This window comes from Oncorhynchus gorbuscha, linkage group LG22 (assembly GCF_021184085.1).
Source record: "Oncorhynchus gorbuscha isolate QuinsamMale2020 ecotype Even-year linkage group LG22, OgorEven_v1.0, whole genome shotgun sequence".
NCBI lineage: Eukaryota > Metazoa > Chordata > Actinopteri > Salmoniformes > Salmonidae > Oncorhynchus > Oncorhynchus gorbuscha.
The window spans coordinates 40,256,854-40,266,761 of NC_060194.1; the positions used below are offsets into that span (position 1 = coordinate 40,256,854).

Sequence of the window (9,908 nt, forward strand, 5' to 3'; positions counted from 1 at the left end):
GTTTAAAAAGCAGTATCGGTTAAAAGACAGACAGTGAGGTATCAGATTTAGATTGGTGTGGACTGTATACTCAGTACATATCTATTTTGACAGTGAAGATAACATTTTAAACGTGGATCTGTACTTCAACATTTTGGATTTGAGGTCTAATGTTTCACATGAGGTGACAGTATATAATGTCACCTTTAATTTGAGGGTATTTTCATACACACCTGTTTCACCGTTTAGAAATGAAAGCACTTTATGTATCTAGTCCCCATATTTGAATAAGTCATAAGTATTCTGACCAATTCACTTATAGTGTATTCAAGTAGTCAAAATAGTTGTATTTGGTCCCATATTCTTTGAACGCAATGACTACATCAAGCCTGTGACTTGAGAAAGATCACAAATTAATCATTAATAATAAAGAGAGAGAGAGAGTTACAGAGGCTACAACAAAACATACTAACCTCTCACCATTAACCTCTAATTAAAGGTGACATTCTAACCTCTAATTAAAGGTGACATTCTAACACCATTAACCTCTAATTAAAGGTGACATTCTAACCTCTCACCATTAACCATTCTAATTAAAGGTGACATTCTAACCTCTCACCATTAACCTCTAATTAAAGGTGACACTAATTCATTAACTAATTAAAGGTGACATTCTCTCACCATTAACTAATTAAAGGTGACATTAACCTCATTAATTAAAGGTGACATTCTAACCTCTCACCATTAACCTCTAATTAAAGGTGACATTCTAACCTCTCACCATTAACTAATTAAAGGTGACATTAACCATTCTAATTAAAGGTGACATTCTCAATTAAAGGTGACATTCTAACCTCTCACATTAACCTCTAATTGTATTCTGTACGTCTAATGTGAAATATTTGATCTCAAATCCAAAATGCTGGAGCATAGCACCAAATTTAAAACTGTAAACTTCACTGTAAACACACATATGATTTGGACTATGTGCCTGGTAAACACATGTGGATCTGGTGAACAGTTATCACTTGTTGACCAACTACAGGAATACTGACCTCAGGGTCTCCAGTTTACAGTGGGGATTCCCCAGTCCAGCAGAGAGAATCTTCACTCCTGAATCCTTCAGGTCATTGTTCCTCAGATCCAGCTCTCTTGGGTGTGAGGGATTTGCCTTCAGAGCTGAGACCAGAGAAGCACAGCCTTCCTCTGTGACTTGACAGCCTGACAGCCTGCAAATAGTAAAATCATATTAAAACCACACTGCTTTTCTTTGGTAGTGAAAATAGTGGCAGTATATATTTCTCAGCATATTCACATACATCAGTGTCCTGAAACCTGCCAGATCTATTCATAAATGAATGAATGGATCATTATTAGAAATGATCATAATATTGCTTGAAGAGAGAAATGTATTGTACAAATATCTGAGTAGACTGACCAGACCTTCACCTCTGATACTTTAAAAAATACACGTTTAGTACTTCTTCAAATGGGAGAACTAGGTCCATGAAGTGCTTTCTTTTCTAAAAGCTAAAACATATTTTTATGAGGACCTTAAATACAAAGGAGACATTCTGTACTGCCGCCTAATGTGAAACATAATATCTCAAATCCTAAATGCTGGAGCATTGAGACACATTTAAATATGTAAGCTTCACTGTCCAAATACATATGGTGTGGATTATGTGTGTCTGGTAAACACATGTGGAACTAGTGAACAGTTATCACTTGTTGACCAACTGCAGGAATACTGACCTCAGAGTCTCCAGTTTACAGTGGGGATTCCCCAGTCCAGCAGAGAGCAGCTTCACTCCTGAATCCTTCAGGTCATTGTTACTCAGATCCAGCTCTCTCAGGTTTGAGGGGTTTGACTTCAGAGCTGAGACCAGAGAAGCACAACCTTCCTCTGTGACTCCACAGCCTGACAGCCTGATAAAGAGATCATCATGATTTCACAAACACACTGTTCATTTAACACCAGTAGTGTAGAAGGACAATGACAGATGCATTAGGTTTATTCTACCAAACAACATATAGATTTACCTTCCGTCTCCCTAAATTGCCGTATTCTTATACAATGTGAACACCAATGCATCGATTCAATATATTTTTCTGAATAAAGTGAATAATTCTTCCTGATGATTAGTACTTAAATGTATTTGTATTTACTCACAGAGCAGCTCTGGAGACTTTGACCACTGGCAGCAGCCTCAGAAGACCTTCCTCTGATCTGGAGTATTTCTTCAGGTCAAACACATCCAGGTCCTTTTCTGAAGTCAGCAACACAAAGACCAGAGCTGACCACTGTGAAGGTGAGAGTTCATCACTGGAGACACTTCCTGATCTCAGGTAGCTTTGGATCTCCTCCACTAGAGAATGGTCATTCAGTTCATTCAGACAGTGGAACAGATTGATGCACCTCTCTGGAGAGGGATTCTCCCTGATCTTCTCCTTGATGTAGTTGACTGTTTCTTCATGGGTCTGTGAACTGCTTCCTATCGTTGTCAGTAGACCTCGTAAGTGCTTCTGATTGGACTCCAGTGAGAGGCCCAGAAGGAAGCGGAGGAAAAGGTCCAGGTTTCCCGTCTCATTTTGTAAGGCTTTATCCACAGCGCTCTTGTAGACAGTAACTTCTGGCTTCAGTAGACAATCGTTGCTGGATGTTGATTGCAGTTCGGCCATTAGATTTTCATTGTTGTTGCTGAATGAAAGGAACACATATACAGCAGCCAGAAACTCCTGAATGCTCAGATGAACGAAGCAGTACACCTTGTCCTGGTACAGCCCACATTCCTCTTTAAAGATCTGTGTGCACAATCCTGAGTACACTGAGGCTTCATTGACATCAATGCCAGACTCTTTCAGGTCTTCTTCATAGAACATTATATTTCCCTTCACAAGCTGTTGAAAAGCCAGTTTTCCCAGTGACAGAATGCTCTTTTTATTCCAGTCTGGACCCCTCTCTTCTTTCCCAATATACTTTTCATTCTTCTGTTTGGTATGAAACACCACAAGGTGTGTGTACATCTCAGTCAGAGTCTTGGGCATCTCTTCTCTCTTATGTTTCAGCATTGGTTCAAGTACTATTGCAGAAATCCAACAAAAGACTGGAATGTGGCACATGATGTGGAGGCTCCTTGATGTCTTTATGTGTGAGATGATTCTGCTGGCCAGGTCCTCATCACTGAATCTTCTCCTGAAGTACTCCTCCTTCTGTGGGTCATTGAACCCCCGTACCTCTGTCACCTGGTCAACACACTCAGGGGGGATCTGATTGGCTGCTGCAGGTCGGGTAGTTATCCAGAGGAGAGCAGAGGGAAGCAGATTTCCCTTGATGAGATTTGTCAGCAGAACATCCACTGAGGTTGACTTGGTGACGTCACAACAGATCTTGTTCTTCTGGAAGTCTAGGGGCAGTCGGCACTCATCCAGACCATCAAAGATGAACAGAACGTTGTTCTTGTCGTAGTTGGAGATTCTTGATTCTTTGGTTTCCATTGAGAAGTGATTGAGAAGTTCAATCAAAGTGTGTTTTTCCCCTTTCATCAAATTCAGCTCCCGAAAAGGGAATGAAAATACAAATTGGACATCCTGATTTGCTTTTCCTTCAGCCCAGTCCAGAATGAACTTCTGCACAGAGACTGTTTTTCCAATGCCAGCGACTCCCTTTGTCAGCACAGTTCTGATAAGTTTGTCTTGTCCAGTTAAGGGTTTGAAGATGTCGTTACATTTGATTGCAGTCTCTGGTCTTGCTTGTTTCCTGGTTGTTGTCTCAATCTGTCTCAGCTCATGTTCATTATTGACCTCTCCTGTTCCACCCTCTGTGATGTAGAGCTCTGTGTAGATCTTATTGAAAAGTGTTGGGTTTCCTTGTTTAGCGATCCCCTCAAATACACATTGAAACTTCTTCAGATTAGATTTGAGTTCACGTTGACAAATCACAGCAAGCTCATCTGAATGAAGATATAACACAGAGGATATTAATGTTACGTCTGTTTTAATACTGTAGGACTGTGTCTGTCCTCTCTCTCTCCTCTGGTTCTCTCCTCTGTCTCTCCTCTGTGTGTCTCTCTCTCTCTCCTCTGGTTCTCCTCTCTCTCTCCTCTGTCTCTCTCTCTCTCCTCTGTCTCCTCCGGTTCTCCTCTGTCTCTCCTCTGTCTCTCCTCTGTCTGTCCTCTGTCTCTCCTCTGTCTCTCCTCTGTCTCTCCTCTGTCTTTCCTCTCTCTCTCCTCTGGTTCTCCTATCTCTCTCCTCTGTCTCTCTCTCTCCTCTGTCTCTCCTCTGTCTGTCCTCTCTTCTCCTCTGGTTCTCCTCTGTCTCTCCTCTGTCTCTCCTCTGTCTGTCCTCTCTCTCTCCTCTGGCTCTCCTCTCTCTCGCCTCTGTCTCTCCTCTGTCTCTCCTCTGTCTGTCCTCTCTCTCTCCTCTGGTTCTCCTCTCTATCTCCTCTGTCTCTCTCTGTCTCTCCTCTGTCTCTCCTCTGTCTCTCCTCTGTCTGTCCTCTCTCTCTCCTCAGTATCTCTCTCTCTCCTCTGTCTCTCATCTGTCTGTCCTCTCTCTCTCCTCTGGTTCTCCTCTCTCTCTCCTCTGTCTCTCTCTCTCTCCTCTGTCTCTCCTCTGTCTCTCCTCTGTCTGTCCTCTCTCTCTCCTCTGGTTCTCCTCTGTCTCTCCTCTGTCTCTCCTCTGTCTGTCCTCTGTCTCTCCTCTGTCTGTCCTCTGGTTCTCCTCTCTCTCTCCTCTGGTTCTCCTCTCTCTCTCCTCTGTCTCTCCTATGTCTCTCCTCTGTCTGTCCTCTCTCTCAACTCTGGTTCTCCTCTCTCTCTCATCTGTCTCTCTCACTCTCCTCTGTCTGTCCTCTCTCTCTCCTTTGGTTCTCCTCTGTCTCTCCTCTGTCTCTCCTCTGTCTGTCCTCTCTCTCTCCTCTGGTTCTCCTCTCTCTCGCCTCTGTCTCTCCTCTGTCTCTCCTCTGTCTGTCCTCTCTCTCTCCTCTGGTTCTCCTCTCTCTCTCCTCTGTCTCTCTCTCTCCTCTGTCTCTCCTCTGTCTCTCCTCTGTCTGTCCTCTCTCTCTCTCCTCTGGTTCTCCTCTCTCTTTCCTCTGTCTCTCTCTCCTCTGTCTCTCCTCTGTCTCTCCTCTGTCTGTCCTCTCTCTCTCCTCTGGTTCTCCTCTGTCTCTCCTCTGTCTCTCCTCTGTCTGTCCTCTCTCTCTCCTCTGGTTCTCCTCTCTCTCTTCTCTGTCTCTCCTCTGTCTCTCCTCTGTCTGTCCTCTCTCTCTCCTCTGGTTCTCTCTCTCTCTCTCCTCTGTCTCTCTCTCTCTGTCTCCCCTCTGTCTCTCCTCTGTCTGTCCTCTCTCTCTCCTCTGGTTCTCCTCTCGCTCTCCTCTGTCTCTCTCTCTCTCTCTGTCTCTCCTCTGTCTCTCCTCTGTCTGTCCTCTCTCTCTCCTCTGGTTCTCCTCTGTCTCTCCTCTGTCTCTCAATCTGTCTGTCCTCTGTCTCTCTTCTGTCTGTCCTCTGGTTCTCCTCTCTCTCTCCTCTGGTTCTCCTCTCTCTCTCCTCTGTCTCTCCTATGTCTCTCCTCTCTCTGTCCTCTCTCTCTCCTCTGGTTCTCCTCTCTCTCTCCTCTGTCTCTCTCACTCTCCTCTGTCTGTCCTCTCTCTCTCCTCTTGTTCTCCTCTGTCTCTCCTCTGTCTGTCCTCTCTCTCTCCTCTGTCTCTCTCTCTCCTCTGTCTCTCATCTGTCTCTCCTCTGTCTGTCCTCTCTCTCTCCTCTGGTTCTCCTCTGTCTCTCCTCTGTCTCTCCTCTGTCTGTCCTCTCTCTCTCCTCTGGTTCTCCTCTCTCTCTCCTCTGTCTCTCCTCTGTCTGTCCTCTGTCTCTCCTCTGTCTGTCCTCTCTCTCCTCTGGTTCTCCCCTGTCTCTCCTCTGGTTCTCCCCTGTCTCTCCTCTGTCTGTCCTCTGTCTCTCCTCCGTCTGTCCTCTGGTTCTCCTCTCTCTCTCCTCTGGTTATCCTCTGTCTCTCCTCTGTCTCTCCTCTCTCTCTCCTCTGGTTCTCCTCTCTTTCTCCTCTGTCTCTCTCTCATCTGTCTCTCCTCTGTCTGTCCTCTCTCTCTCATCTGGTTCTCCTCTGTCTCTCCTCTGTCTCTCCTCTGTCTGTCCTCTCTCTCTCCTCTGGTTCTCCTCTCTCTCTCCTCTGTCTCTCCTCTGTCTCTCCTCTGTCTGTCCTCTCTCTCTTCTCTGGTTCTCCTCTCTCTCTCCTCTTTCCTCTGTCTCTCTCTCCTCTGTCTCTCCTCTGTCTCTCCTCTGTCTGTCCTCTCTCTCTCCTCTGGTTCTCCTCTGTCTCTCCTCTGTCTCTCCTCTGTCTGTCCTCTCTCTCTCCTCTGGTTCTCCTCTCTCTCTTCTCTGTCTCTCCTCTGTCTCTCCTCTGTCTGTCCTCTCTCTCTCCTCTGGTTCTCCTCTCTCTCTCCTCTGTCTCTCTCTGTCTCCCCTCTGTCTCTCCTCTGTCTGTCCTCTCTCTCTCCTCTGGTTCTCCTCTCGCTCTCCTCTGTCTCTCTCTCTCTCCTCTGTCTCTCCTCTGTCTCTCCTCTGTCTGTCCTCTCTCTCTCCTCTGGTTCTCCTCTGTCTCTCCTCTGTCTCTCAATCTGTCTGTCCTCTGTCTCTCTTCTGTCTGTCCTCTGGTTCTCCTCTCTCTCTCCTCTGGTTCTCCTCTCTCTCTCCTCTGTCTCTCCTATGTCTCTCCTCTGTCTGTCCTCTCTCTCTCCTCTGGTTCTCCTCTCTCTCTCCTCTGTCTCTCTCACTCTCCTCTGTCTGTCCTCTCTCTCTCCTCTTGTTCTCCTCTGTCTCTCCTCTGTCTGTCCTCTCTCTCTCCTCTGTCTCTCTCTCTCCTCTGTCTCTCATCTGTCTCTCCTCTGTCTGTCCTCTCTCTCTCCTCTGGTTCTCCTCTGTCTCTCCTCTGTCTCTCCTCTGTCTGTCCTCTCTCTCTCCTCTGGTTCTCTCTCTCTCTCTCTCTGTCTCTCCTCTGTCTGTCCTCTGTCTCTCCTCTGTCTGTCCTCTCTCTCCTCTGGTTCTCCTCTGTCTCTCCTCTGCTTCTCCTCTGTCTCTCCTCTGTCTGTCCTCTGTCTCTCCTCCGTCTGTCCTCTGGTTCTCCTCTCTCTCTCCTCTGGTCTATCCTCTGTCTCTCCTCTGTCTCTCCTCTCTCCTCTGGTTCTCTCTCTTTCTCCTCCTCTCTCTCTCCTCTGTCTCTCTCTGTCTCTCCTCTGTCTGTCCTCTCTCTCTCTCTGGTTCTCCTCTGTCTCTCCTCTGTCTCTCTCTGTCTGTCTCTCTCTCTCCTCTGTTCTCTCTCTCTCTCCTCTGTCTCTCCTCTGTCTCTCTCTGTCTGTCCTCTCTCTCTCTCTGTTCTCCTCTCTCTCTCCTCTGTCTCTCTCTGTCTCTCCTCTGTCTGTCTCTGTCTCTCCTCTCTCTCTCTCCTCTGTCTCTCTCTCTCTCTGTCTCCTCTGTCTCTCCTCTGTCTGTCTCTCTCTCTCTGGTTCTCTCTGGTCTCTCTCTCTCTCTCTCCTCTGTCTCTCCTCTGTCTCTCCTCTGTCTGTCCCTCTCTCTCCTCTGGATCTCTCTGTCTCTCCTCTGTCTCTCCTCTGTCTGTCCTCTGTCTGTCCTCTCTCTCTCCTCTTGTTCTCTCTCTCTCTCTCCTCTGTCTCTCCTCTGTCTCTCCTCTGTCTCTCTCTCTCTCTGTCTCTCCTCTGTCTCTCCTCTGTCTGTCTCTCTCTCTCTCTGGTTCTCTCTGTCTCTCCTCTGTCTGTCCTCTGTCTCTCCTCTGTCTGTCCTCTGGTTCTCTCTCTCTCCTCTGTCTCGCTCTCTCTCTGTCTCTCATCTGTCTCTCCTCTGTCTGTCCTCTCTCTCTCCTCTGGTTCTCCTCTGTCTCTCCTCTGTCTCTCCTCTGTCTGTCCTCTCTCTCTCCTCTGGTTCTCTCTCTCTCTCTCTCCTCTGTCTCTCTCTCTCCTCTGTCTGTCCTCTCTCTCTCCTCTGGTCTCTCTCTCTCTCTCCTCTGTCTCTCTGTCTCTCCTCTGTCTGTCCTCTCTCTCTCCTCTGGTTCTCTCTCTCTCTCCTCTCTCTCCTCTGTCTCTCCTCTGTCTCTCCTCTGTCTCTCCTCTGTCTGTCTCTCTCTCTCTCTCTCTCTCTCTCCCTCTGTCTCTCCTCTGTCTGTCTCTCTCTCTCCTCTGGTTCTCCTCTCTCTCTCCTCTGTCTCTCTCTCTCTCTCTCTCTGTCTCTCCTCTGTCTCTCCTCTGTCTGTCCTCTCTCTCTCCTCTGGTTCTCCTCTGTCTCTCCTCTGTCTCTCCTCTGTCTGTCCTCTGTCTCTCTTCTGTCTGTCCTCTGGTTCTCCTCTCTCTCTCCTCTGGTTCTCCTCTCTCTCCTCTCTGTCTCTCCTCTGTCTCTCATCTGTCTGTCCTCTCTCTCTCTCTCTGTCTCTCCTCTGTCTGTCTCTCTCTCTCCTCTGGTTCTCTCTCTCTCTCTCTGTCTCCTCTGTCTCTCCTCTGTCTCTCTCTCTCTCCTCTGTCTCTCCTCTCTCTCTCCTCTGTTCTCTCCTCTGTCTCTCTCTCCTCTGTCTCTCCTCTGTCTGTCCTCTCTCTCCTCTGGTTCTCCTCTCTATCTCCTCTGTCTCTCCTCTGTCTGTCTCTCCTCTGTCTGTCCTCTCTCTCTCCTCTGGTCTCTCTCTCTCCTCTGTCTCTCCTCTGTCTCTCCTCTGTCTGTCCTCTCTCTCTCCTCTTGTTCTCCTCTCTCTCTCCTCTGTCTCTCCTCTGTCTCTCCTCTGTCTCTCTCTCTCCTCTGTCTCTCCTCTGTCTCTCCTCTGTCTCTCTCTCTCTCCTCTGGTTCTCTCTGTCTCTCCTCTGTCTGTCCTCTGTCTCTCCTCTGTCTGTCCTCTGGTTCTCCTCTCTCTCCTCTGGTTATCCTCTGTCTCCTCTGTCTCTCATCTGTCTCTCCTCTGTCTCTCTCTCCTCTGTTCTCTCTCTCTCTCTCTGTCTCTCTCTGTCCTCTGTCTCTCATCTGTCTCTCCTCTGTCTGTCTCTCTCTCTCTCTCTGGTTCTCCTCTGTCTCTCCTCTGTCTCTCCTCTGTCTGTCCTCTCTCTCTCCTCTGGTTCTCCTCTCTCTCTCCTCTGTCTCTCTTTGTCTCTCCTCTGTCTGTCCTCTCTCTCTCCTCTGGTTCTCCTCTGTCTCTCCTCTGTCTCTCTCTCTCTCCTCTCTGTCTCTCCTCTGTCTCTCCTCTGTCTCTCCTCTCTCTCTCCTCTGTCTCTCTCTGTCTCTCTCTCTCTCTCTCTCTCTCTCTGTCCTCTCTCTCTCTCTCTCTCTCTCTGTCTCTCTCTCTGTCTGTCCTCTCTCTCTCCTCTGGTTCTCCTCTCTCTCTCCTCTGTCTCTCTCTCTCCTCTGTCTCTCCTCTGTCTCTCCTCTGTCTGTCCTCTCTCTCTCCTCTGGTTCTCCTCTGTCTCTCCTCTGTCTCTCCTCTGTCTCTCCTCTGTCTCTCCTCTGTCTGTCCTCTGGTTCTCTCTCTCTCTCCTCTGTCTCTCCTCTCTCTCTCTCTGTCTCTCTCTCTCTCTCTCTCTCTTCTCTCTCTCTCTCTCTGTCTCTCTCTGTCTCTCCTCTGTCTGTCCTCTCTCTCTCCTCTGGTTCTCCTCTGTCTCTCCTCTCTCTCTCCTCTGTCCTCTCTCTCTCCTCTGGTTCTCTCTCTCCTCTGTCTCTCCTCTGTCTCTCCTCTGTCTGTTCTCTCTCTCTCTGGTTCTCTCTCCTCTCCTCTGTCTCTCTCTCTGTCTCTCCTCTGTCTGTCTCTCTCTCTCTCCTCTGGTTCTCTCTCTCTCTCTCCTCTGTCTCTCTCTCTCCTCTGTCTCTCTGTCTGTCTCTCTCTCCTCTGTCTCTCTCTCTCTCTCTCCTCTGTCCTCTCTCTCTCCTCTGTAT

The 9,908-nt window shown here is 48.1% G+C and overlaps 1 protein-coding gene across 1 annotated transcript in view; it reads right to left on the reverse strand.

Annotated features, from left to right (window-relative positions):
- Positions 1 to 1,018: 1,018 nt before the first annotated feature.
- The window catches only part of LOC124009443 (NLR family CARD domain-containing protein 3-like), a 29,998-nt gene continuing 21,108 nt past the window's right edge, over positions 1,019 to 9,908 (reverse strand). The window contains exons 2-4 of the mRNA XM_046321255.1: positions 2,153 to 3,932; positions 1,735 to 1,908; positions 1,019 to 1,208 (exon numbers count right to left, since the gene is read on the reverse strand). Of these exons, the coding sequence (XP_046177211.1) occupies positions 1,019 to 1,208; positions 1,735 to 1,908; positions 2,153 to 3,932 (2,144 nt within the window). The remainder of the gene's footprint in view (positions 1,209 to 1,734; positions 1,909 to 2,152; positions 3,933 to 9,908) is intronic.